We start from the raw sequence: 26,199 nt of genomic DNA, 5'->3' as shown, positions 1-26,199 counted from the left end.
TTTGAATTACATTAAAAACACATACGAGAATTCGTCGAACATGATAATTTACTTAAATTGATGTTTAATCCTAATTTAATTTATATCTCAACCATCACGTAGTAATAAAAAATATTAAATTTTATCAGCTGCAAATATAAGAAAAAAATAACAATTCTAACATTCCATGTAATCGATATTCAGTCTGTATATTCTGTTAAATAGTACTTACATATCTTTAAAATAAAATATATAAAAGTATCATACCTTTAATATATTTTCATATACTATTATATATTGCCATAAAATACATTTTGCTATTTATATTCATAATTTAAATTTCTAATCTATAAGCTACTTTCTCTTTGCTTCATAACTGCTTGGACACATTTTGCCATTGTTTGCGAAGCACGAGATATCACATCAGTCATGAAAAAATGATCTAACGTTTTTTGTTTAACTTCCAATGGATTGGAAGACAAGGAACCTGATATTTCCTAAAAAATTTAGGAAAATTTAGATTATTAAAGTGTATTCAATTATTATTTAGTTATAACATTCATGTATTTACCTTTGATAATTCTAATGCTTGAGCAAAATAATTAGCCGGTTCTACGTTACCATATCTAACTAAATGCGGCGCTATTTCTTCCAATCTAGATCTTACTTCGGCCAGGTTATCATAAGGCAAACATACCCCGCAAATCTATGAAAATATTATTTTATTAACTACTTTTTTCCTTGCATTTTCTTATATAGGAGCATGTTAACTTTCAATTTCATATATAAAAGAACGATAACTTCAATTAATTACTTCAGAAAGTGCTCGTATGATCTTCCAATCTGGTCGTGCCATACCCGGTGGTGTAATTGCAGCACAGGTTTGTTGTGCACGACCTTCCGTATTCACATATGTTGCAACTTTTTCTGTGTATGCAGCTCCAGGAAGTATAGCATCTGCGATCGAAGCTCCTTCGTCACCGTGACTACCTAAATCGTCGTTAATTGAAATCGTTATTCATTCAGTTTGACTGTTCAAATTGCTATTATAAAATAATGATTTCTATGTACCTATGTATATAATAAATGTATTCATAAAATCTTCTTTCTTGATATTTGTATCATCAGCTCCTAATAAAAAGAGAATGTTTGGTTGTTGTTCTTTAACTTCCTCAACAGTTGACGAATAACCCACATCTAAAGCTGCCACTTGTGATGCATTTGTATGAAGAATATTTAATATCTTCCATTCTTCAGGAGCCTATTAAAGAATACTTGTGTATATTATCAAACTATTATTATGTATATGACTATAATAACAAAAGTAATTTTATCAGTTTTCTCTTACTTTTGTTTTTTCTCCTAAAGCTTGAGCCAACAATTGCGTCTCAGATAAAATTTTTGCTCCATCTTTTCTCATCAATTGCTCAACACCCAGGATGATTAAAGGTTTTTTTGCAGACCTCAAAATGTTCCAAAACGAATGAGTACTGTTTCTTAACTGTGTTATAATTTCTGGCGATTGACCTAAATGCTAATATTGAAATAAATTAATTGATTTTTTAAATAATTAATCATTTTATAACTAATAAGTGCAAACAAAATGTATTAATATATTACCAGAGTATTACAAGATTCTATACATACCTCATGATCATAAGTTAAATCTATATTTGGACCAATTACAGCAATGGTCTGTTCACCATGAATATATCCTTTCCTTAAACGGGTATTCACTAATGGTGCTTCGTACCTCGGATTAGTACCAATCAATAATACAACATCAGCCTCTTCTACTGCAGCAATTGTATTGTTTAGTAGATAACTACTTCTTATATCAATACCTGTGCCTTGTTTTGGAAAACTCTGTTCTGTTGCAAGAGTTTCACTACCAAGTCTATTTACTAAATCTTTCAAGGCCACAAGAGCTTCAGTATCAGCTAATTTTCCAGCAATGGCAGCACATTTATTTGGAGCTGCATTCTGAATAGCTCGAGCAGCTAACAAAGAGTATATTGTCTCAATATAACAAAAAATACTGTCTACTTTAAAGAAAACCAAAATAAAAATAAAAAATTGAAAATATTTTAAGAAATACTTGTAACAAGAGCATCTTCCCATTCAACAGCTTCTAATTTGCCATTAATTTTTATCATAGGAGTTATAAGCCGTTGACGCTTTAATCCATCATAAGAGAATCGTGCTTTATCAGACAACCACTCTTCATTTATTTCCTATATAGTATGTAATCATTAAGATTTATAAATATATTTAATCATTAATTATTGTGTTAATAATACCTCATTCACTCTTGGTAAAATTCTTAAAACTTCACCAGTTCTATGCGATATCACTATATTACTGCCGACAGCATCAAGAATATCGATACTGTCTGTACGACGTGTCTCCCATGGGCGGGCAACAAAAGCGTAAGGTTTACTTGTTAATGCTCCAACAGGGCATAAGTCAATAATGTTTCCAGATAATTCAGACAGAAACATTTTTTCTACATACGTTCCTACCTATTAGGGTATAATTTAAAAATAACAGTTCAAATAGCAGGACTCAAGATAACAGTATACAAACTGTCATTTGAACATACTTGCATATCATTTCCACGGCCCGTAGTTCCTAAATCATCAATACCAGCTACTTCAGATGCAAAACGAATGCATCGTGTGCAATGAATACAACGTGTCATAATTGTTTTTATTAAAGGACCAATATCCTTGTCTTCTACTGCACGTTTGCCGCTATAGTTGATGTCAACAAAACGGCTTCGATCACTGCCAAATGCCATGCTCTGATCTTGTAAATCACATTCACCACCTTGATCACAGATAGGGCAATCTAAAGGATGATTTACTAATAAAAACTCCATGACACCTTCTCGAGCTTTACGAGTTAAATCAGAATTGGTTTTAACTCTCCACCCTTTCATCACAGGCATGGCACAAGCTGCAACAGGCTAAACATTTGTATGACACAGGTTACAAATACATAATATTTTAATTGAAATGCACTACATATTTGTATATGTCTGTGTTCGCATATGCATCTACATATATGTATGTATAGTTTATATTAAAAAGCAACCAATACATACCTTAATCTGTTTTTCAATTTCCACAAGACACATTCTACAATTTCCTGCCACAGCTAAACGTTCATGATAACAAAATCTTGGGATTTCTACTCCTACTTTTGCAGCTGCCTAAACATATAGAATGAAACAAAGATGTTTAAAGTTTAAGCATAATAGTTGTACAAGTAATAATATATAAGAATGATGTACAAATGACACTTCATACTTGCAGAACTGTCGTTCCAGGTGGAACCTGAACTGGCTTATCATCTATAAATACTTCCACTAATTCTTGTTGAAATTTAGATGATGTTGTATGCAGTCCCGCGGTAGAAAGTCTACCATTCTGTATTCCCGCGGTCAATCTTATCACGGGTAATCTTAACATTTTCATTCGATTATTCCGTTACGCGTTGATGTTATACTGTTATGTAAGAAAATGTCACAGTTTCAAACTTTCATCGATGGATATAATAACTTAACTTATTTAATAACCTAATTAACATATACTCATAAAATCGTATTTTCTTAGTAATCGAAAAATGGACAAATCAATATATATTATGTATTAAAATAATAAAGAAGTACTCCATTACTATATAACATCAAATAATTTATACTACAATATATTTAATAAAATATTACCAAATTTCCGTCCTTTCCACAAACTCCTCTTACACCCCCTTAACGCTTAAAACAGATGTTTCGGGATAATCTATAAAATCAATCCAAAATAAGATTCGGCGCAAACAATACGTTGCTTTACTATCATATATATTTTCAAGTATTGGCAGACTATGTGACATCGGCTAATTTTTGAACACATCCTTTGCGACATCTATCAGAAAAAATTAATTTGATATAAATAATTTCTTATGTACATTGATTATATTTTACCTCGAGAAATTAGTTTCTCACAATTTACGCTTTTATAATAATTAAAGAATAATCTTTACGTACGCAGATTTAAATGTACATGCGATGCGCGCGCGCGCGCGTATATATTAATTTTCGTACAAAATTTTTAGATAAGTAAAACAATAAATATTGCAATATTAAAGTTAATTTTATAAAAAGAAAAGGGATAGAATATGACGTTAGTAGACTTTTTTTGTGTACTGGAATAAAAAGTTTTAAAGGGAGAAAAACAAAATGAACAAAAGAAATATTCAATCGATTTATAAAATCGAAACGATTGCAATATGTAAATGAATCGTATTTGATTTTGGCAAAGTTCGAATAATTTCGCAATTAAGAAATTACAATTTAAAATTAATCGCTAGTTATTTTATTATTTCCCAAGAATAGCAGACCGGAATGACGTCATGTTGTGACGAAATAATGAACCGTCAATTTTTCTCCGTATATAATCCTACCTTCCGGTAAGCGGATAAAGGGAAGTTTATTATCAGTAACTTCGGTTAGGTGTCTTCGTTTTACTTAATTTTTCGCAATGGCTATTGGTGATCTTAAAACTGATAAGGGTATTAAAGATTTAAATTCCTATTTAGCAGAGCGTAGTTATATCGAAGGGTAAGTGTACTTTTATCTTTATAAAATTTATATTGGAATGCACGTGGTTCTTTACTTACCAATGTCTTAAAGTCATTAAAATTTTTTCTTTCTTTTTTTGTATAATAGTTTGAATTATATTATTTTTGACTGTGTTTAATATTTATCAGTACTAAATTTTCGAAAAATGTTCTTGATCTTTTAATGCATTAATTCATCGCCATTTATATGCATATTAAAATATAATTGAACATTATATTATGACTTGGAAAGGATACGAATGTAAAAAATAGCAAGTAATTATGCACATTATATTTATTTTTATTCGTACTATATAAAATATGCTAAATATACATATACACTTTCAAGGAATGTCAAACAAAACTGATATTTTTAAGGTGGCAACCCACTCAAGCAGATGTAGTAGTTCTCGAAGCTTTAGGAAAGACTCCAACATCTTCGAATCCTCATGTATTAAGATGGTATAATCACATCAAATCATACGATTTAAAGACACTTCCAGGAGAAAAGAAAGCACCTGTTATCTTAAGTGGCAATAATTCTACTAACGTGGTAGCAGCCAAAAGTGAAGAAGATGATGAAGATGTGGACCTCTTTGGGTCAGACGAGGAGGAAGATGCTGAAGCTATACGACTTAGGGAGGAAAGATTAAAGGCATATGAGGAGAAAAAATCTAAGAAACCAGGACCAATTGCGAAATCCAGTGTTGTATTAGATGTCAAACCATGGGATGATGAAACTGACATGGAAGGAATGGAAAAAGTTGTGAGATCTATTCAAATGGATGGCCTAGTTTGGGGAGCATGTAAATAATTTTGTTATTTTCAAAATCATATCAAAACTTCAGTCTTGCAAAATCATAAGTTTTATATATATTGTGTTTCCAGCTAAATTAGTTGCAGTGGGCTATGGCATTAATAAATTCAGGATAATGTGTGTCATAGAAGATGAGAAGGTGTCTGTAGATTGGCTGATAGAACAAATAGAAAGTTTCGAAGAGTTTGTTCAGTCTGTGGACATTGAATCGTTCAATAAACTATAAATGATTGTTTCTGACTATTATCTTTAATGTAAACTTAATAAATAATAATCATTGTTTGTATATATAATTTGTTATTGAATAAGAAAAATTAATATTGCAAATTTCAGTGGTAATATATTAGCAAAAGATTCAATTAAAGTATTTATTTTCATCATACTGCTTTGATATTTATAATAGACAATTGAAAAGAAAAAAATTGATGTTTTACTTTACATATACAATTGACCCTTTAATAATACAGGTTTAAATAACATGATATTAGATATATGAATTTTTCCATATGTGACCGCACGCTTGTTTCGAATCAATTCATTCAGCTCGTTACAACAATAACGCTATTTATGAAAAAAAGGAAATGATTTATGGAAGAATAATATATCATAAAAGATCCGTGTATGTTACCGATTTGTATTGAACAGATCACTTTTCGTGAGAATTTCTTAATCTGCGACTTTTATGTCTTATTTTATTATAAATACACAATAATAATTGTAATACTATGTAGCATACAAAACAAATAATTCTTAATTGACGACAAAACGATAAATTATTGCAGTTAAATTTTCGAGGAGTCAAAAATTATACATACACGGATTTTCAGCTATTCCATTAGTCGGTGTTTCAAACTCCCACATTGTTCAAGAATATGGTGTATTTTACTTCCATTTTTGACAAAAAGCGTATTATTGTTTGAAAAATTTGAAGATGATTTGCATTTTAACCAGATGATAAACAAATGTATCATGTTTGGAATTTTTACTTCAAATTTGATTCATGGTTATATGATAAATAACAGTTTTGAAGCTTCCTAACTAAAACTATGTCTCGCTAAAGAAATCCCGATGCTTCTACATTCTACTATGAGACATACCAACGTCGATCCGTCAATGTGCTTTTTCCAAGCAGACTACATAAGTACATGTGTATGTAATTCAATCATATTCATAGATCACTAACTTTTTATTGGAGGTTTCTTTAACTAATCAGTCAAACAATTGGAATTAAACAAGAATTGAAATAAAAGATCACAGGTAGCGTTAATTTAATACATAGCTAATATCCCTATCCAAATTATTGTTAATATATTCCCTAATTTTTATTGCTGAAAACCGTATAAGAGTAGTCTTTCTTTACTTAGGTGTCGTTGATACTAGAAATAAAAAATGTAGGAAGAATTCAACAAATGTAATATTATTTTTCTGTTTTTTTCTATATAGCCATTGATATAAGAAATAGATATACATTTATGTATATATGACCCCAGCCTAAATCGCTGATAGGTTTCTCCTATACGTTTCTTATTCGCTTACCAGGGAGTTGCTTTCAGTAAACTACTAATTTTGTAAAACTAGTTTAATAAATAAAGACTTGTGTGATTATAAACAATAGTAAACTTACTTATTTGTATTTCTCACTAGTACTAATTGTATTTGATACCTTTACAATGCAACGCTAGTTGCTAGTTGAATTCTTTGTTGATTAATTATTTTGTTATTGCTTATTTATCAATGGTCTGATTCGTACCACATCCAATAGAAGGTTAAATATCGCTATGAAATATTTGGTCATACTTAAAACGGATTTCTATCCAAAATATTTGATGGATAGAATAGATTTCATCGATTAGAATAATCACCATTCTTATTCTTATTGTTGATTTATGATTACAAAGTTTCTATAATTACAGACATATTGTATCAGAGAGGATTTCCGCTCTGATTGTATGTACGTATTTATAAGTATGTACATACGTAGTATTTTAAATACATTTAGTATATAGTTCCGTTTGTCACAGATGACGTCATTTGGTAGTTCCGTTTGTTACGAATGACATCATTGTGCTCTTGCGGTAAAATTACAGTAAAACATGAAATTGCAATAAAATATATTCTTTCCTTTAGAATATGTCTTTAAAGTATTTTGTTAATATTTTGTAATTATACCAATCTCGACACCTTCCTACATTATTTCCTAATGTAATATTACATTAAGAAATGAAAGATTATATTATATTAGAACAATATAATTGTAAAATTGCAAAATATAAATGTCTTTAAGAAAATGAATAGTGCAATTAACGCTCAGGATTCAATGAAAAAAAAGATAAGATACAGAAAGAAAGAAAAGAAAACCGTAAAAGCTTTCACAAGAAGCTTTGAGATGCTGTATCGGCTTAAAATCCGGTTTCAGAATAATTTTTGTCTCGTGAATAAATATATAATTTACGTAGTGAAGCAATATGGTATTGTAAAGAACAAAGAAGACGGAGTAAAAGGTGTCGAGGATGATATTAAATAAATTATTAAAATAAGCAATCCTTGATTACTTACATATATTATCAAATCTAAACCTCATACTCTTTAAACAGATTCTACTTATTTTACATCGTATCGTATAAATTACATCTATAGAAACACAATTTATATATAAAACTGTATACTTATGATCTTTCCGGATACACAACTGAATAAAGTTAGAGTTTTATTACATAACATTAGTAATTTTGTCAATATGCATTTGTTAATTTTTAATATATTAGTTTCAGTAATTTAGATAGTTCTAAGTAACTTTTTTCCAGGAACTAAAAAACATATAGATGTTTAAATGCCTACTGTAATTGATGTATACCTATTATAATTGAAGTATGCGATACAGATCAAAATATATAATTATTGCTGCTTTGATTTGTTTTTTTTTTTTATTTCTCTGCATGCCTTAGTGTCGCGACAAGTTGTGTTTTAAATCTTCCTTTTTCGATCACGATGTTTTCCAAGAGATAGTCCTTGCCACTGACCTTTGTTAGAATCCCCACCTCCGCAAGCAACAACGCGCGACAACTCTCTTCTATATAAAAGAGAACGTTACGAATATCGCGTGAATATTCTTCCACGCATCGTGACGGTATTTCCAAACATTAACGAAAGTAGAAATTCGAACAGAAATTGATTTGTTTCTCAAGGAGGATGGCCTTTTTGTTGAACACTTTGATTATAACATTGTTATCAATCGTTGCCTTTACATCCTTGATATATGGTAAGCTACGTTTGATTTTAATAGTAAAAGAATGATTATTTATATTTATGCTTAGCTCGAAGTTCGGAGATCATTAATTTTTGTGGATTAAATCGGCCAAATTAACTTATGTTCATAGACCATTTACATACGATTCATATTGATTGACTCTAATTATTAACTTTTACAACATATAATGATTATTCTGTTAGTGAACAACAGTTTAGACAGATATAAAAGGTAGCGTAAAATATCAAATCGTTTGAAATTATTTTTGATTTCTTCATTGTAAATTGATGAACAATCAAACTTCAATTATTAATATGTTTTTCAAATATTATATACTATATAAAAAGTTATTATTTAACTTTAATTATACTTCTGTTCAAACGGCATAGAACTACAGAGATGGTACACATTAAAGGTAAGAAGGTGTGAAGTATTGTATCAAGATTCTACCGCAGTAAAGAAATTTAGGATATTGTACAATAACTTCAAATATTTGCTTATTTATTAAAAAAAAAAAAAAAAAGGAAGAAGAAAAAGGGGAAAAAGAATGTATAAACTCGTTAACTCAGAATCCGGTTTCATGCTACCAAGCGATCATGCAACTACATATCGACGAATGGTTGTCTTAGAATATATGAACAAGGTTCGACAAGTTTAAGCAAATTTATTTAAGATAATTAAAAAGATCTTACTGTTAATACATAATTATATCCCCTGAATGTTTTTAGTCAGTTTTTCGATTTATTTAAAACTTCAAATAAACATTTTTGTTTTATAAACATAATAGGGCAAGAAGATTCGACAGGAAAAGAACCGGTATCAAGAGTATGTCTGGGATGTATATGCGAAGCTGCTTCTGGATGTAACATTACAATCGGTTGTGATGGATCCGTTTGTGGACCATTTCGTATAACATGGGCTTATTGGGCTGACGCTGGCAAACCAATTATTAACGATAGTATGACACAAGATGGTTCGTATTTATATGTGATTAAATATATAAGATGGTCTAAAAATCAATCCCAACGGTTTTTCAGGCCGATAGTCGGGCAAAAAAATATTTCGAATAAAATATAATTAGATTTCATTCGATTACAAATTACACTATTAAGAATTTCAAAAAAAGGTTTATTTCTATGAAAAGTCAAGGTCACTTCTATGTTCTTAAATAGAATTATACATGTTTTTTTCATCATTCGGTGCATTTTTTAATTCTCTACAAAGAAGTCTGGTATTTGGGTTGAAAAATGATTAGTTTAAGTAAAACTTGCCATATGGAAGATAAGGAAAGATAACGCAGTACTTTTCTGCTTTCGTTCTGAAAAATTGTGAGGCAGACCACCCATTATAATTGAAAATGCAAAATAAAGCAGTAGAGCAATAAAAATACTTGTTTTTCATATAGCGTATCCACGATGCGTGAACGATGTACACTGTGCAGCTCGTACAGTAGAGAATTATATGTGGAAATATGGTCAGGTACGCGCATATATATTATGCATACAAATATCTATATATACATATTATCATGCAATTGTTTACTTTCCCTTTTTCTCTGTTGTTTCTATAGGACTGTAACGGTGATGGCATTATCAATTGTGATGATTATGTTCGTATTCATCAATTAGGAGCATACGGATGCACTAGTTCTTTAAACTCAAAATTCGAAAATATTTATAAGCATTGCATGCAGACTTTCCAGAACCAATAATTGGTAAACAATAATATATAAACATTTAACTGTAAGATTATACTACACATGTATACGTGTGTGTGTTCCAATAAATTATAAAAACAAATGCATAAGAATAATTTTATTTCAAGAGAAATTTCATTTTAGACATATTTAGTAATATGTTTAAACGTATGTATTATTGATAATGCTTATTAGTTGTAAAATTAATTGACGTTTCGGTATGAAATGTAGATGCTATTTATTTCGTTTTAACTATATTATTATATTTTAAAAAAAATTACTATATTTTATTGTACTTCAAATTTAAAACTCAATTTTAGATCCATGTAAAATTAATAATTTATCTACAAATTCGGTTCTCCCCTTTAGCATTGTTTTCTGTTTATCCAAAATATTATATGAATGTATATTTTTTACTAAGAAGCAATTTATAAATAAACGAAGGCTTTCTCTAAAAGTTTGTAATTGAGGAGGAACAGAGATCCTTTCAAACACTTGTATACAAGCTTGTTCATTTTCATGCAAAAGAATTCCCAACATAATTTGTCTAAGGAATTTCATAGTGTGCCTTTCTAATTCAGTAAAATGGATGACCTGCAATAGAATAATAATACATAATATTTGGAATAAGCATTTCTTAGTTACTGAAAGTTATAGCACTTACTTTTAAAACTGACAAAGCAAGACACTTTTCAATAAATAAATGTATTAAAAATTGTGCTAAATTAAACAATTGTTTATTGTTGTATGTTTCCAGAGTTTTTAATTTATCCCAAAGCGTGTATTGTATTGTGAGCTGAATCAAGCAAAAATAAATTATTATAATAAAATGTGAATAAGTTATATAACATATGCATGCATAGAATGTAGGAAAAAGATTGGTCAGTTCTTCTAAGAAATAATGAAAGTTAGCAATCTTTAATTATTGTTGAATATAAACACTAACCATGCATGTTGTAGCAATACTGACATTAAAGAATTCCACATGCACATTTATATATAACATTTTCTGTACATAATTATTGTAACTTGAAAATTAAATATTTGATTTTCCAATAAATATTTACTTTTACATTAAATCATGTTTAATACTGAAATGTTATTTTGACTAATCTTTGTTATACATCCCATGTAAATAACTATAAAATATAATATTAAGTACCTGATACTTTCTGTTATATTCACACAACTTTTGAGCTAATATTGCATAATAAGGATTAAACTTATTTTCTTGTAAGCAGCAATGCATTAATACATGTATGATTTCTGCTTCTTGTTGATTCTTTAAACCAAGATGATGCAGTTTTTCAAATGCATCTAAATAATCTTCAGCTGTCATAAGGATACAGAAAATATTTTTTCTTGTATCAGTATTCATTCTCTGTTTTCGTGCCAATTCCAGAATTTTTGCACCAAAATTAAGCTTATCATATTCTATTGCATTTCCTTTATCATTCACATTACTTGAACCAGACCATGCTGATCCTATAATCCACCACTTACCACTTTCATCAGCTGTAATGAAAAATAGATAAACTTTCACCTAACTTATGTATATAAGTACATTGTGTTTTAATTGTTACAAATATATCATTTACCATGTAATAAATCCATTAGAGACACATTGAACTGTGTTATTATATTGCCTTTGCGTATTACACTTTTTATAACTTTTTTCAAATGCTCCACGTGAGAAGGATCATACTGAGGTATTTTATTGATATTGTTATTTTTTATTGCTAGCAAAATTTCCAACATAAATTTAATTCTTGAACTGTGTGATAAAGAAAATTATTAAGATAAATTCTAATAATTTTCATTCTGTATGTGTGCGTGCATACGTGGGAGTGTATGTGTGTATGTATATTCAAAAAACATTAGATAACCTACTTTTCTCCATTTTCGTGACTAGCTTTTCGCTGTAGACTTTGTATAAATTCCTTTAAAGCACTTGGATCATCTTTTCTCAATGAAAATCCCACTGTTTTTAGAATAAGTAATATCAATTCAATCTCTTTTTCTGTAAACTTAGCCATCAATTTATCAAGTATCTGATAAAGGAGCTTATATCCAAATACCTACATAAAGTAAATTTAAAAAAGCTATTTAACTTTATGTTTGCTTTGATATAGATCATTGTTTAATCAAATTTCCATACTTTAAAATTATATAAATGTGAAATCATGAGAACAACATTATCCAATTCTTTGTTTGCTACATCTTGTAACTTTTCCATCATCTCAACAAATTGTTTAATAAGCTTTTCTAAAAAATTAGCTCCCACTTCAATACCAATATTAGCATGTAATATCGCAATTAACATCATATGCTCAGAAATAAGACGATCTGGTGTAAGTACATGTGATACTAAACTTTCAATCACTAATTCTGATAGTACATTGTTCATATTATTACGACTATTTGTCATATACATTTCTTCTATCTGTAATACATAACATAATATATAAATCATGCAATAAACAAATTCATCATAAATATATATATTTATTTACATAACTATTGTTTGCTTTACGTATATAATTATATAATTACCTGGTTTGCTATACTATACATATTCTGTTCTGTCACTCTGTTTAAACAACCCTTTAATTTTTTTTTTAAGGAAAGCAATTTTTCATCATTAAGATTCATATTATGCATAGTATTTGCTCGTACAGCAGGTGGAACATATCTGCTAGTATTATGTATAATATTGCCTTCTTTATCTCTTTTTCTTCCATAAATATCTTCCCATGTATCTTTGTCATTGATGTCAATATTATCAGGTTTCTTAGCTTCTGCCAATTTTGTCTTTTTGGTCTTAGGTACTTTCACTTGCATAAGTCCGTCTGAATCACTGTTATTATCAGATTGTTCCTCAACAAATGCATCAAAATCAATATTTTCATTCTTACTTTTATTAACAGTATCTGAATTGATATTTGCATATTCATTTCCTCCCACTGTTTCTGATGAATTTGTATCAAGATCAATATTAAATTCATTTTCTAAGATCTTTTCTGTTTCTATGATATGTTTCCTATCTTTCTCTAAACAAAAATCTAAAAGATCTAATTATATATTTATAATTATACATTAAGGAAATTAATAACAATAACAAATAAGTTACAATGTGTACATAATTACACACAGAAATTTTAATAATAAAATGAAAAGGATACAGTCCAAACCATCTGTTACAAAAGACTTAGGAATTGTCTTATTTTTTCTTTTATTTAATTTCAATCTTTTTTCTAATTTTTTAATTTCTCTGTCCTCTTTTAAATTAGCTTCATTAAGTAATTTGTGTTTTTTATTTTTCTTTTTATGTTCAAGTTCTTCAAGCTTCCTTTTTTTAATTTCTTTTGTACATTCCTTATATCCTTCTTGTATTGTTTTGTCAACTAGCTCGCTATGATTTGTTTTATTATCATTGACGTACCCACGTGTAGTACGTAATTCATTTCTGTTTTTTAAATAAACTGACCTATTAATTTTCTTTTGCTGCCTGAGCTCTTTGCGCATTTGTTTACGGGATTTCCCTGCTACTTTTAAAGTTGACCGTTCTACTTTCTTAGTTTTTAATTTCTTTCGTTTAAGAGAACTCATTTTTATTCTATTAAGTATTTAGGTAGGTTATGGATCCTGTCGAAATTTTACGATATAATTACTGGGCTACGTTTTTATCGTTTATTTTTTCATAAATGTAATGAAGCACAGAAGCATGAAAAAACTTACTTCTCTTACCAACTATCTGGTTGAAGAATAAATTAAACAATTTTTATCGCTAATACTTATGACATATTTAAATAAATCATCCATTACTACGTTTTCAAGAGTTCTAGACTCGTGGCACCACTGATTCGTACGCAATTTTTATTGAACACATCTGTATAAGTAGGTTTATAAATTTATAAATGTATGTTAATGTAAGTACATTTATTTAACAGGAGACTATTTGTAGGCTATTTTTGTCCAAGTTTTTAATATTGTCCACTTAATCATTTTTCACTTCTAAACTGTGAAGGTGACAAGTTAAGTTATATACATATAAATTAAATGATTTGATACGAACAATAAGATGAAAATGTTGATGCAAGTATCACAAAGTTCCTTGACAGTTATTTTTACTAAAAGGTAATTACTCTAATAGAAAGAAAGAATTTTACAGCGATATAAGTATCTTTCACTTAACCTTGTCAAGCTCATATTTATAAATCAACTTTTATATTATTAAATGTAATGGTATTCTTTACAGTGCAATACGAAGAAAATCTTTTTGTTTTTTAAAAAGATGTGATTTTTCCTCCCAGAAGGTACCTAATAATAAAATAACACGAAAATCAATTGTTACACCATTTCCTCCATTAACCAAGCCAATACCTAATTTACCTAAAGCAATCTATGCTACTGCTAAAGAAGAACATCAGGTTACTAAAGTAACAGTTTTGTCAAACGGATTAAGAGTTGCCTCTGAAAATCGATTTGGCCAATTTTGTACAGTAGGCGGTAAGTACAAAAAATGTTTGTAAAAAATCTTTCATTTTAATTATTTATTTGTACTATAAAATAATGTTTTACAGTATTGCTTGATTCTGGTCCTCGATATGAAATTGCATACCCCAATGGTATCTCACATTTCCTAGAAAAGTTGGCATTTGGAGTAAGATTTTTAGAATATAATGAAGAATTAGTATTCAAAGAATAAAAAAAATCAGTAATTTACTCTTTCAGTCTACCAAAACGTACAAGAATAAAGACCAAATAATGCTAGCTCTAGAAAAACATGGAGGTATATGTGATTGTCAAGCATCCAGGGATACATTTGTTTATGCAGCATCTGCAGAACGTCGTGGATTGGATACTGTTGTACAAATTTTGGGTGATATTGTTTTAAGGCCTCAAATTACAGAGGATGAGGTAAATGTTTTTATACGATATCATCTTACTTATATCACTCTATTTATAACAGAAAGTAATAATCTTTTATAAATTTCAATAAATCATAAATCAATAAATTTAGGTATATTACTTTCATAGAGTTAGACAAATTAGTATAATCGTTTGTTATATGAAGATATAGAAAGAATATAAAAATTCAACCTGGATATCAAAATTTTTAGATAAATGCAGCAAGACAGATGATTCGATTTGAGTTGGAATCTTTACTTACAAGGCCAGAACAAGAGCCAATACTTATGGATATGATTCATGCGGTAAATAAAAAAAAAATATTTCTGGAAAATTTTAAGAATACTCATCTATTGTAAGTAAAATTTATTCTGCATAGGCTGCATATAGAAATAATACTCTTGGTCTTCCAAAGATTTGTCCAAAGGAAAATATTGACCATATAGATAGAAAAATATTATTTGAGTATTTAAAACATCATTACACACCACACAGGATGGTAGTAGCTGGAGTTGGTGTAGAACATGAGGACCTTGTTTTAGCAGTTCAAAAGTAATTATATGTAAAACTGTTAAGTATTCATCAATATAAATCAAAATACTACTAGATTGATTTTTACTAATTTAAAAACTATCTCTCATAGTTTATATCATTTATGCAATTTAAGTTGTGATATTCACTGTTAGGTATAATTTATTATTGTTATTATAGATATTTCGTTGAAAAAAAATCGGTTTGGGAAGAAGAAGGAGAAAAAGAACAAAAGAAGAATAGCTCGATATCAATAGGAAAATTTTCAAATACAGTTGACGCTTCAATTGCTCAGTATACTGGAGGTTACATACTAGTAGTTATCTCTTTAAATTAAACATACTAGTATTTTTGAATATTATTATTTAATAGTTTTAAATTGTATAATTGTATAGGAAGAATGTAATGTACCTGTGTATGCAGGACCTAGTGGTCTACCAGAATTATCACATGTAGTAATAGGTTTGGAAGGCTGTTCTCATCAAGATTCAGATTTCGTAGCAATGTGTGTTTTAAATATGATGATGGGTGGTGGTAACAGTTTCAGTGCCGGGGGTCCAGGAAAAGGAATGTATACTCGTCTGTACACGAATGTACTTAATAGGTAAAATATGAGATAAGTTCTTATTCTTTGAAAAGCTAAGTATTGTTATAAAACAGTTATTTTGCAGGTATCATTGGTTGTATAGTGCAACTGCATACAATCACGCATACGCTGATACAGGTCTTTTTTATATTCATGCATCTTGTACACCCTCTCATGTCAGAGACATGGTAGAGGTGATCGTACATGAGATGGTTACTATGACAAATAATATTACAGATAATGAATTAGCGGTATGATTTCATTTATAAGTTCTATTGTGCACATGTGTGCAATAATTATGTTTTTCTATCCACTTTTAATCTTAATTGGAGAATTTTTTAATAATGTAGAGAGCAAAGAAGCAATTGCAATCTATGTTACTTATGAATTTGGAACAAAGACCGGTTGTATTTGAAGATATTGGAAGACAAGTTTTAGCCACTGGTTCTAGAAAACGACCAGAATACTTCATACAGGCAATTGGTATTGGTCCTATATTATACTGAAGTATACGGATATTGGTTGCTCGGAACCTTTCATGGAAAATCTATTCTTTTCTCAATTCTTGGTCTGATTCTATCTAGTTATTTCAAAATTGATATTCGTTTTCCTTATTTCAACACATCCTTTAAAAATATAGTAACTTTCCCCCAAAAATGTTGACATAAATCTCTGTTGCTACTCAAGAAATTCTTATCAGTCAATATCCTTATATGTAACTATATATAAATTATATATAAATATGAATATTACTCATTAATATATATGAACTAGCTGTATTTGTATTATTAATTTATAGATGAGATATCGAAGGATCATGTAACAAATGTAGCACGTCGTTTACTTAAATCACCACCTAGTGTAGCAGCTCGAGGGGAAGTAAGAACTGTTCCGTCGATCGGAGACATTCAAGCTGGATTAATTGACGAGCGAGGCAGATTGCCTGGTTCCCGTAGTAGATTATCGCTTTTCCGCTAGATCAAAAAAAATTGTTAATCTAAAGATACGTATACGTTCTTTTTAATATCATAAATCTTTGACAAAATTATTCGCACATATACATTTGTTGATTTATCATCACACAGGAATTAAATTTTTATATTTGAAATAGCATATATGTAATTTGTTAATTTATTTACGATTAACATTTCAATTTGTTTATTTTTAATTTTTCTGTCTATTAAATATATATCCGTGTATTGCACACAAATGCGTTATGTAAAAATTTATGTATACAATGTAGCAATACAAATACGAACAATGAATAACATAATTATTACATGTCATATACATTTATCAAGCTAATAGTAAAAAAGAATATATTTATATCTATAATTAATAGACGAGATATTTTTGTGTCGTCTATATTAACGATTAGTGTGATGTACTTTTAAATAAACTATTGCATAAAATAAATTTAGTATTATATTCATTAACATAATAATACAAATTACAAAATTTCCAGTACACATTGTTTATTTTTATACCAAAACATTCCTCATGTATACATGAACATTGATTTTGATGCAGAAAGTTGACAATAAAACTAAGCTTCTACTTCCGCCAGTTTTTTTAGGAAATTAGCTTTCCTTTGAGCAACACAGTTTTTCCTTTCTGCTAAAGAAAGTTTGCGGCGATTCCATCGCTTTTTCACCGGTATTTTTTCTTTAACGATCTTTGTGTGTTCTGGATTTGCACGTATAGCTTCATGTGCGCTCTTATAAATACCCTCAATCTGTAGACAAAAATTATACAAATGTCTTCTAATATATAAAATTATATATAATATATAGAATATTAATATATAAATAAAAAATAAATAATGGAAGTGAAATGTAACAAAGGTTAATGTGAAAAATGCCACAATCAATGCATTTATCTTTTAAAACCAATGCACTTATTATTGTCCAACTGCGACACTGCAAAGATCATGAAATCTTGCAGTAATTATAAGCTGGACGAATGGGTGACTGAATATGTAAATAAAATGTATGAACACTTACACTATCAGCGGTAATACCATTTTTGATGTACTGTGAAAATTGTCGTTTGAAAGCATCGTCATCATCTTCTTCTAATGTTCTCATGTAATTTGCAACATGTTGTCCAAATATGTGCTGCCGATGAACATCAGCATTGAAAGATTTTGATTCACTATCATACCCAGGAAATCTCTTGGTGCTATTTATGGAAAAACAATATAAAAGTTTAAACATATGTTGAAAAACATATCCTGTATTATTTCTATTTTTAATTATATATTATCAGAAACACATTTTTTCATCTTTTTATATCCATGCAAAGACAGTAAATTGTATTGTAGAACACGATACAAAATCATGTCTTGCTACGACTCAGATGACGCGCATGTGTATGGTAACATCATATTTTTTTTCATAATACATCTTAATATCTTTTATAATAATTATGTTAACAAATACCTATGTGGAATATTGAGACCACCATCAACAGCACCTTTCATGGCGCCGAAAACTCTAGCACCAGTAGTTGTACGCATTAAACCAGTATCTAAGTAACATCTGAATGCCCCAGGACCTTCGTCTAATTCTTCAACGTTATATTCATCACCAGTTACTTCTGTTGTTCCAGTATACAAGGTATCTAGGCCTAATTTTTTCAATAACTATAGAAAAACATATGGTATCACATAATTTTGAAAACCGATCCAACTTCAATCGTATTGAATATTATACAATTGTTGTTCAGAAATATATAACAGGGAACAATTAATATCTCTTCAGTTATACATCAAAGCGAGCTGAGTGTTTCATCATTAAACAAATATTTAAGTATAAAAATATATAATTGTAGAATAAAATAATAGAAAAATATTTACTCTTCGTGCTAAAAGAAGGCCTGTGCAATAGGCAGAAGCATAATTTGTAAGCCCAACTTTAATGCCATATTTTGGAAGTTCATGACTGTATGCTGCACATACAATTCTATCTCCTTCAATCCTTGAATACGCAACCTACATGTATGATAAATTTTAATAATTGAAAGATAAAAGTCTTTTTAATAGATTTTAAATTATCTAAATATATGTACCTGACAGGTAATATCCTTATTTGATAAACGTACAATTAATCTGTATTTAGGAGTATTATATTTATTTTTATCCTGAATAGTTAATCGTTTACGTGCATAATAATCTGTCTTTCCTTCACGTCGCCTTCTGAACTTAACTTGGTAACGTTTGAAGTACTGTTTATTCTTAACAACCTTTACAAACCCCTAAAAAATGATACATATTACACTTTTTAGATTAAAAGAGAACTATAAACTTTTTGTTTAATCAGTATATAATATTCAGTGACATAGGGAATAATTTTTTCATTCATTTGTCAAAGTGAGCTAAAATTTTCATCACTTAAAAATCAATATTGTTTATTAAAAGAATTTACTGAAAATTTCTTTAACGCTTTTAACATATTATTTTTGTATCTTTCTTTCCAAGTATACCTATGCTAATAATGTAAATTAAAAATAAAGGGCAAGATCGCACTTTTGATGATATACAATATACAATTTATTGATTTGAGTAATAAACAAAATATATTATTAATATATTACTTATTTCACATTATTGAAACAGTATATGATAATCAGCTACATGTTGTAACATGGATATCATTCCTGGAATCCTTTTGAATAACATGCATCTACTACTTCTTGTAATATCAAATCATTTGTATAAATAATTAGGAATCTTATTTATCGAATTACATTAATCTTTACTTACCATATTACCAATAAATACAATGAAACTTCTTTTCGAAACACTACCTTTGAATGTTCCACGACTTCCACGTATCAAAAGGAAGTTCTCGTGTACACTCGTTGCGACCTCATCGTGATAGCGCCATCTACCAGTTAAAAATTTTACTTCTTATTAGTAGTTAGGTTCCATTAACTTACTGATAGATGGCATTCATTGTGCACAAAATAGGACCCTTTGTGCTAATTGCATATATAGTTAATTATTTACGTAAGAAATTGGAATAATATTATACAGAGAAGATTTCTGGGAGTTAAAGCTTTGATTTAATCTGAACAGTTCGAGAACTCGTCTTATAGATCGAGAAATTTGAGTCCTTTAATTTCGTAAAAACATTAGTTCGACTGTTTCACTACTAGGTGTTATAGTGTTACATGATCCACTGATTTGGACGATTTTTTAAACTTACTTGAAATTAGGGAGAATATTTAAATAAAACCAGGGATATAATTAATTTTGAAAAATTCCTTGTTCGTATGCTCTAAATTTTCATTTGAAATCTCAAAAGTTAACAAATTTTCTAAATTGTGCCATCTGTCGATTGAACATAAATGTACAACACTTTAGACACAAATATCTCAAGATTAAATGTTAGGATTGGCATACTTATTAATTCATTGAATTTGTTTTTTTACGCTTTATAAAGATATCAAGAAATATGTATATATATAGATTTTTATTTTAAAAAAATTATGATGACCTAGAAATGATATGATGTCCACAATTGCATGTGATCCTTGAAATATCTTTGTCTGTTATATCTTTGTCCTGAGAAGCTTCTCAATTTCTCATATAGTATAATATACGTACCAAATATACATATATGTACATTATATTAATTTAGTCAAATATTGCGTTTATTTGTATGAAATTTTCATGACCTAAATTACGAACGCCTATAAATTTTTTTGAAAAATTCCAGTATCTTATGTAGGGGAAGTATCCTTTTCGTTAGCACTGTTTAAGGAAAAAATCACTTTTCACAGCCCAAGTTTCAAATTTTCAATATGTTACATAATACGATATATACTTTTATATATGTGATAGTACAAAATGATTAGTAGACAATCTAAGCGGCTTTTAGAATGTGTTACATATGTGTGACGTGTGGTAGCAGATGGGTTAAGCAAATAATTTCAATTAACTTATTTTTTCGAAATAAAAATATTATATACAAAAAATATTATAAGGAGTAATATATATTTATTCAAGTTTTTATTTCATGAACATCTTCTGTTCCCCAATCGCTTAAATCCTCCTCCCAGCCATTATTTTCTTCAGATGTTTCTAATCCATTTAGCGCTTTTATGTCAAATACACTTTTTGATACTATTTGTGGTTGTTGTATGTGTAAAATCTGTGTCTTCTTTATCACAGGCTCCATGTCTGTGAAATAATCATATTCTTCTTTACAAGTATCTATTAATTTTGAATTTTTAATATCAAGTTCTGAAATATCGGATATAATACCAGCTGACTTCTTTGTTAATTTCAATTCGCTTGTTTTATTTTTATCTATATTTAATACTGCATCTGTAGTAATCCTTAATGTTGAATCCGAAATCGAAATATCATTGGAATTGGATTGAGATTGAAAAATTGCGTCGGAAGACTGTGAAATTCGAGCATGCACGTCTGCAGTTTCTTGTATGTCCCAATCAGACCACGTGTATTCTTCTTCGGTAATAGAAGAAGTAATCTCTTTTTTATCTTCACCTCCATCTGGAGATGGTCTTTCAGGTAAATCAATTACTTTTTGAATACTATCCGTAGGAATCACGAATTCAGCATTTATACTGTTCTTAGTTTTCTTGTTATCTTTCAGTTTATTTGGTCGTCCATCTGTAAATAACTTCCCTCTATTACCACCGATTACTGTGGCAGCGCCTAAGATTGGAACTATGTCAGCTAATGCTTTTAATGTTGCAGATACAAGATGATCATTTGTGTCTTTAATTCCAACAAGTAATTCAGGAAGTACTTGAGATTTCAATTCATCTACTTGAAATATATGCACAAAAGAATTAAAATATGACAAAAGTACTAAACGTATTGATACATCTCGTATACAAAACATCTGCAATAGTTTGGGTACCAAATAGACTTTAAATGTAGAAATTGAAAATAAGTTACTATCTGTATTGTCATTTCCATCTGTAAATAAAATCATGGATCCTCGATTTATATTAAATTTATATTATTCTCAATATTTATACTCAACTTATATTATTATGCAAAATTTGATTTCTTTTATTTTACCTTTTGGTTTTAAAATAAATGGTAAAAGCTGTTCTTGTGCTGTTGTATCTAATAAAACCATTCTTGAAAGAAGTAAACGACCTAATTGTTCAGCTACAATATTTTCAGGAAACATTCTTAATTGTGTTATTAAGGTTCTGTAATATGATTAAAAAATTTTACTATTACCAAACACACAAGAGATTAATAATATTTTTTTAAATATTTACCCAAAAAATATTTCTTTTTCCTTATTACTTTTTAGCACTAACTCATTTAAAAATGCATATATTCTCATAAAATCGTGGGTAAAGAATGGATGTTGTAGTACATGGGACAATTCGCACCTTAGAGAAGGATCTGGATTTTGCAGATTTTCTTTACAGAACTGTTTAAACTCTAAAAGACTAGGTACATCATCTAAAAATAGAACAGAATATCTATCCATTAAGATTTTTGTTCATAATTATTTAAAATAGAGTATAATTTTGATTAATTATATACCGTTTACCTGGATCCTTTTGTCTCAATATATCTTCAGCTAAAACTCCAAATGCATACACATCAATTGTTGTAAAATTTGTTAAAGTGATAGTTGTATCTTCGTTAATAGAAATCGCTTTCTCGCATCTGTAGCTTTTTATTTTTTGTAAATAAGAAGAAGTCAAATCATTAAATTTACATAGACATTCCAGTCCTCCAAGCTTCCAACATCCCTCAGGTGTAACATAAATAGAACTTTCGCAAAGATTATTATGAGATACAAATGCTTTTTCATGAAGAAAAACCAATGCACGTAAAATACTATATAAGCCCATGCATATTTGCAGTGTATTCTGGGTTTCTATTGATTGAATTAAAGGTTTAACTTGTTCAGTAGCTAGGAAAAATTTACTACCTTTTGACCATGAAGAAACGTACTTCAATATACATGGATGTCTATATAACATTAGATTCTGAAACATAAGTATACTATTGTTACACACATCCATTTTTTAATTAGCTAAAATAATATAACTAAAAAGAAAATTAAGGATGATTGATACATGCACATGTGACACTCTACAATATGTAAGGTAATTAATGAATCAATGTTAACCTTTGCAGCTTTCTCTAAAGGCGATGGATTTCCAAAATTTGCATTATAATGTAAAGATGGCTCACTGACAAACACTGAAATCCTTTGTGCATTGTATCCATTCACACAGGCCATATAATGCGTCCAAAAATCAGTTATTTCCACAGGTTTTTCGTCAATTTTCAGCCCATTAAGGGCACTTTTTTCATTCCCCATTAATTTTACTGGTTTAAAAAAAAGAAGAAATTTATGTATAAATACAATAATGATCAAAAGCAACAATATATTTTTTGTTATGAAAAATCCTCGTAAAAAATTACCTTACGTCTCAATTTCATTCTACTTTAACCACATCACTATGACGAATTATATACATCGTATGTTCAACTACCTCTTCGGTATTTCTCTGATACGAGATATGATATACGATATACATATGATAGACAACGAAAAAGTGTTTCTGTTGTATTAGACCGATATATATTTTTATTACTAATTTAATTTTTATTAATTATTTTTTGCATCAAAGTCTGTATTTAAAAGTACGAAATATATTAAATATTTTTACTTGTGTGTGTATAATTAAATTATTAAGAATGGGAGAAAAAATGATATCTGAAACGTTTTACTTTTAAAGATATAGAAATAGGTTCATATTAGTCGTAAGACAGTGCAAATACTGCAAAGTACTACGATTATAAATCAAGAATAACGCTTTATCAGTATTCATTTTATTTTCATGTTGTAATTATTTATATAAGTTTGAATTATTCAGATATTTATATAAGTTAAATTTTAATTGTAAATAGATGAAATCATAGATATTTTATAACTTAAAGCTGGCTACAAGGGTCCGTCATATTATTATGTTACATTTTTAAGATTTACAAAGAGCAATTTATCGCACTATTTAATTTCATTATTTTCGCAGCATACAATCAGTAACGTAATTTTGCAGCATTTAAAAACAACATTTAGTTTTAAAATGAAACATACAGAGATACATGTACACATAAACCGAAAAAATAATTATTATCAATATCACGTTCATACATACGTTTTAACATTTTGCCGCTATCTACTTGCATACATTCCATACATACACGGAGTGCTTACTCATCTTTTCCAATGCATACGTAGCATTTCCAGATTCTACATCAGTAGTAAATAATTAAAAATATTTGTAGTCAAAACAGCACATATTTTTCGCTACTATTAAAGGTATCGGTATATTACACGATTATGATAAATTGTTCATTATTATTATTTGATTACATTGTAATCGACAGACCCTTGCGCCTGCATCTTATTTGTTATATTTTTCATATACAATCCAGAAGATCACATCGCACATAAGCGACAATAGGCAAATGGATAAATCAATTATACGTTAAGTCTTTGAAATATTTCAAGATACTTTCACACAACCGGTTTCTGTACTTCTGCGCCGTATTACTTACATGTCCTTCGATTTCTTCATCCATGTGTTGTCAGCCGCTAAATATTCACTTGTAAGGATAATATTATTTAATAATATATGTGTGAAAGTAATGATGTCTATATCGTTAGTGATGATGTTGACTAAGGGTAATAATATCAATGACAATGATAATGACAATCGATTATGATTATAAAGGTACGCTCTATTATACTAATTGAGAGTATCGTAAAATTGGTATATCAAATTTATAACAATGATTAGAATGATAATGATGACAACAACGACGATGACAACGACGACGGTTAGTGGTAGTATTTTTAAGTAATATTGGTATCATTAATAAAAGATAATGAAATGTAATGAAATATCATGAAAATTATAGCTAAATATCGGAAAATGGTATATGTTATAATGAATATAAAATGTGGTATATGTATTAAGAAATATGAAGCAATACTACTGGAAGAATATTATTGTAATATTAAACGCTGTAGTAACATCAGTAACAGTATTAAGAACAATAACTAATTGTATGTTAATGTTACAATCCATAATGCTATACTATTATAATAATCACATAAACAAAGAGCTGTTGTTACTATTACTTCTACTACTGTTACTATTGGCACTACTACTATTAGTACTATTACTGATATTAAAAGCTATTAGTTACAATGCGTAATAACAATGAATGAAATAATAGAAAACTGATTTATTTGACTAATTATTCTTGAAGCCATAATAATCACTTGCGATATTATTCAAAATTATCCGAGAAAATACAAATTTATTTATGGCAGTAAGTCAAAGGCACCGGTGTTTCAACTATTTTTCAAGCGCGTGCTTTCACGCTATTGTTCATACATTTACAGTTATGATTATTAAACTTTTTACGGAGATACTCATATGAAAAAGAGTAAATTAATTAAGCGATAGCAATATTTTTTTATTAAACGTATTTCAGAAAAATTAAAATTGTTATTGATTTGTACTCTCATCTTTCTTATAGAATTATGGAAGAAACTTTAGTAAGAATTTATGTAACTTTTATACGAAATGACGATAAGATTGGCAGTGTATATTTTAACAATTCCATAAATCATATTTAATTAAACGAGTAATCGTCGCTCCAAAAAAATTAATAAAATTTGTCTCTTTTATATACTATTATTTATTTTAAAAAATTTTGCATAATATTAATAATACAACATTATCGTCATAACGGGGATGTAGTAATGATGATGATTTCAACGACGATG

At 28.7% G+C, this 26,199-nt stretch overlaps 7 protein-coding genes across 10 annotated transcripts; 3 read left to right on the top strand and 4 right to left on the bottom strand.

Annotated features, from left to right (window-relative positions):
• Positions 1-240: 240 nt before the first annotated feature.
• Positions 241-3,884, bottom strand: LOC117208127 (NADH-ubiquinone oxidoreductase 75 kDa subunit, mitochondrial). The gene is made up of 12 exons (XM_033449014.1): positions 3,710-3,884; positions 3,291-3,488; positions 3,086-3,193; positions 2,582-2,947; positions 2,280-2,501; positions 2,078-2,213; positions 1,627-1,979; positions 1,328-1,513; positions 1,051-1,240; positions 794-969; positions 551-685; positions 241-476 (listed from the first exon to the last, which is right to left on the bottom strand). Exons 2-12 carry the CDS (start codon positions 3,456-3,458, stop codon positions 327-329), a joined length of 2,190 nt encoding a protein of 729 aa, XP_033304905.1. The 5' UTR covers positions 3,459-3,488; positions 3,710-3,884; the 3' UTR covers positions 241-326.
• Positions 3,885-4,267: 383 nt separating this feature from the next.
• On the top strand, positions 4,268-5,795 carry LOC117208131 (elongation factor 1-beta'). Its single transcript, XM_033449020.1, has 3 exons — positions 4,268-4,597; positions 4,975-5,402; positions 5,485-5,795. The coding sequence occupies exons 1-3, from the start codon at positions 4,518-4,520 to the stop codon at positions 5,637-5,639; spliced, it is 663 nt and encodes a 220-aa protein (XP_033304911.1). The 5' UTR covers positions 4,268-4,517; the 3' UTR covers positions 5,640-5,795.
• A 2,655-nt stretch (positions 5,796-8,450) lies between these two features.
• On the top strand, positions 8,451-10,461 carry LOC117208133 (lysozyme 2-like). The gene is made up of 4 exons (XM_033449022.1): positions 8,451-8,672; positions 9,448-9,633; positions 10,066-10,139; positions 10,231-10,461. Exons 1-4 carry the CDS (start codon positions 8,603-8,605, stop codon positions 10,369-10,371), a joined length of 471 nt encoding a protein of 156 aa, XP_033304913.1. The 5' UTR covers positions 8,451-8,602; the 3' UTR covers positions 10,372-10,461.
• On the bottom strand, positions 10,460-14,216 carry LOC117208126 (nucleolar MIF4G domain-containing protein 1 homolog). 2 transcript variants are annotated; one of them, XM_033449012.1, is made up of 9 exons: positions 14,095-14,216; positions 13,539-14,001; positions 12,910-13,427; positions 12,515-12,799; positions 12,247-12,434; positions 11,955-12,130; positions 11,519-11,871; positions 11,021-11,152; positions 10,660-10,950 (listed from the first exon to the last, which is right to left on the bottom strand). In XM_033449012.1, the coding sequence occupies exons 2-9, from the start codon at positions 13,963-13,965 to the stop codon at positions 10,660-10,662; spliced, it is 2,370 nt and encodes a 789-aa protein (XP_033304903.1). In that variant the 5' UTR covers positions 13,966-14,001; positions 14,095-14,216. The 2 variants fall into 2 exon arrangements, with proteins under 2 accessions (XP_033304904.1, XP_033304903.1); XM_033449013.1 differs by lacking the exon at positions 14,095-14,216 and having other exon boundaries at positions 10,460-10,950; positions 13,539-13,965.
• A 119-nt stretch (positions 14,217-14,335) lies between these two features.
• On the top strand, positions 14,336-17,665 carry LOC117208130 (mitochondrial-processing peptidase subunit alpha). Its single transcript, XM_033449019.1, has 11 exons — positions 14,336-14,493; positions 14,615-14,865; positions 14,940-15,019; positions 15,091-15,276; positions 15,480-15,572; positions 15,647-15,819; positions 15,979-16,114; positions 16,194-16,402; positions 16,470-16,635; positions 16,735-16,867; positions 17,184-17,665. The coding sequence occupies exons 1-11, from the start codon at positions 14,438-14,440 to the stop codon at positions 17,360-17,362; spliced, it is 1,662 nt and encodes a 553-aa protein (XP_033304910.1). The 5' UTR covers positions 14,336-14,437; the 3' UTR covers positions 17,363-17,665.
• Positions 17,666-17,842: 177 nt separating this feature from the next.
• Positions 17,843-20,283, bottom strand: LOC117208134 (60S ribosomal protein L5). The gene is made up of 6 exons (XM_033449023.1): positions 20,148-20,283; positions 19,454-19,639; positions 19,242-19,376; positions 18,826-19,028; positions 18,388-18,565; positions 17,843-18,119 (listed from the first exon to the last, which is right to left on the bottom strand). The coding sequence occupies exons 1-6, from the start codon at positions 20,148-20,150 to the stop codon at positions 17,931-17,933; spliced, it is 894 nt and encodes a 297-aa protein (XP_033304914.1). The 5' UTR covers positions 20,151-20,283; the 3' UTR covers positions 17,843-17,930.
• A 1,022-nt stretch (positions 20,284-21,305) lies between these two features.
• On the bottom strand, positions 21,306-23,978 carry LOC117208129 (protein-associating with the carboxyl-terminal domain of ezrin). 3 transcript variants are annotated; one of them, XM_033449016.1, is made up of 7 exons: positions 23,820-23,978; positions 23,521-23,723; positions 22,933-23,377; positions 22,652-22,841; positions 22,443-22,579; positions 21,654-22,337; positions 21,306-21,569 (listed from the first exon to the last, which is right to left on the bottom strand). In XM_033449016.1, exons 2-7 carry the CDS (start codon positions 23,713-23,715, stop codon positions 21,391-21,393), a joined length of 1,830 nt encoding a protein of 609 aa, XP_033304907.1. In that variant the 5' UTR covers positions 23,716-23,723; positions 23,820-23,978; the 3' UTR covers positions 21,306-21,390. The 3 variants fall into 3 exon arrangements, with proteins under 3 accessions (XP_033304907.1, XP_033304906.1, XP_033304908.1); XM_033449015.1 differs by having other exon boundaries at positions 21,306-22,337; XM_033449017.1 differs by having other exon boundaries at positions 21,306-22,337; positions 22,769-22,841.
• Positions 23,979-26,199: the final 2,221 nt, after the last annotated feature.

Source organism: Bombus bifarius, unplaced genomic scaffold (genome assembly GCF_011952205.1).
Source record: "Bombus bifarius isolate JDL3187 unplaced genomic scaffold, Bbif_JDL3187 scf7180000008056, whole genome shotgun sequence".
In the NCBI taxonomy this organism is placed as follows: domain Eukaryota; kingdom Metazoa; phylum Arthropoda; class Insecta; order Hymenoptera; family Apidae; genus Bombus; species Bombus bifarius.
Note: the sequence above shows the minus strand (reverse complement) of the source record. Positions and strands in the feature narration are given on the sequence as shown.

Excerpts from the sequence above, each read along its gene's own strand:
- LOC117208133 (XM_033449022.1), top strand. The coding sequence starts at position 8,603 with ATGGCCTTTTTGTTGAACACTTTGATTATAACATTGTTATCAATCGTT. Across the intron at positions 8,673-9,447 it reads CTTTACATCCTTGATATATG|GGCAAGAAGATTCGACAGGA; the intron begins GTAAGCTACGTT and ends TAAACATAATAG. Across the intron at positions 10,140-10,230 it reads ATATGTGGAAATATGGTCAG|GACTGTAACGGTGATGGCAT; the intron begins GTACGCGCATAT and ends TTGTTTCTATAG.
- LOC117208126 (XM_033449012.1), bottom strand. The coding sequence starts at position 13,965 with ATGAGTTCTCTTAAACGAAAGAAATTAAAAACTAAGAAAGTAGAACGG. Across the intron at positions 12,800-12,909 it reads TGTATAGTATAGCAAACCAG|ATAGAAGAAATGTATATGAC; the intron begins GTAATTATATAA and ends TATGTATTACAG. Across the intron at positions 10,951-11,020 it reads TTGCTTTGTCAGTTTTAAAA|GTCATCCATTTTACTGAATT; the intron begins GTAAGTGCTATA and ends ATTCTATTGCAG.
- LOC117208130 (XM_033449019.1), top strand. The coding sequence starts at position 14,438 with ATGAAAATGTTGATGCAAGTATCACAAAGTTCCTTGACAGTTATTTTT. Across the intron at positions 14,866-14,939 it reads CCAATTTTGTACAGTAGGCG|TATTGCTTGATTCTGGTCCT; the intron begins GTAAGTACAAAA and ends AATGTTTTACAG. Across the intron at positions 16,868-17,183 it reads ATACTTCATACAGGCAATTG|ATGAGATATCGAAGGATCAT; the intron begins GTATTGGTCCTA and ends ATTAATTTATAG.
- LOC117208129 (XM_033449015.1), bottom strand. The coding sequence starts at position 23,715 with ATGGGGAATGAAAAAAGTGCCCTTAATGGGCTGAAAATTGACGAAAAA. Across the intron at positions 22,842-22,932 it reads ATTGAGACAAAAGGATCCAG|ATGATGTACCTAGTCTTTTA; the intron begins GTAAACGGTATA and ends TTCTATTTTTAG. Across the intron at positions 22,580-22,651 it reads GAAAAAGAAATATTTTTTGG|AACCTTAATAACACAATTAA; the intron begins GTAAATATTTAA and ends ATCATATTACAG.
- LOC117208131 (XM_033449020.1), top strand. The coding sequence starts at position 4,518 with ATGGCTATTGGTGATCTTAAAACTGATAAGGGTATTAAAGATTTAAAT. Across the intron at positions 4,598-4,974 it reads GAGCGTAGTTATATCGAAGG|GTGGCAACCCACTCAAGCAG; the intron begins GTAAGTGTACTT and ends GATATTTTTAAG. Across the intron at positions 5,403-5,484 it reads TGGCCTAGTTTGGGGAGCAT|CTAAATTAGTTGCAGTGGGC; the intron begins GTAAATAATTTT and ends TTGTGTTTCCAG.
- LOC117208134 (XM_033449023.1), bottom strand. Across the intron at positions 19,377-19,453 it reads ATAAGGATATTACCTGTCAG|GTTGCGTATTCAAGGATTGA; the intron begins GTACATATATTT and ends TCATACATGTAG. Across the intron at positions 18,566-18,825 it reads GGTCTCAATATTCCACATAG|CACCAAGAGATTTCCTGGGT; the intron begins GTATTTGTTAAC and ends TTCCATAAATAG.
- LOC117208127 (XM_033449014.1), bottom strand. The coding sequence starts at position 3,458 with ATGAAAATGTTAAGATTACCCGTGATAAGATTGACCGCGGGAATACAG. Across the intron at positions 1,241-1,327 it reads CTTTAGGAGAAAAAACAAAA|GCTCCTGAAGAATGGAAGAT; the intron begins GTAAGAGAAAAC and ends ATTCTTTAATAG. Across the intron at positions 477-550 it reads AAGCATTAGAATTATCAAAG|GAAATATCAGGTTCCTTGTC; the intron begins GTAAATACATGA and ends TAAATTTTTTAG.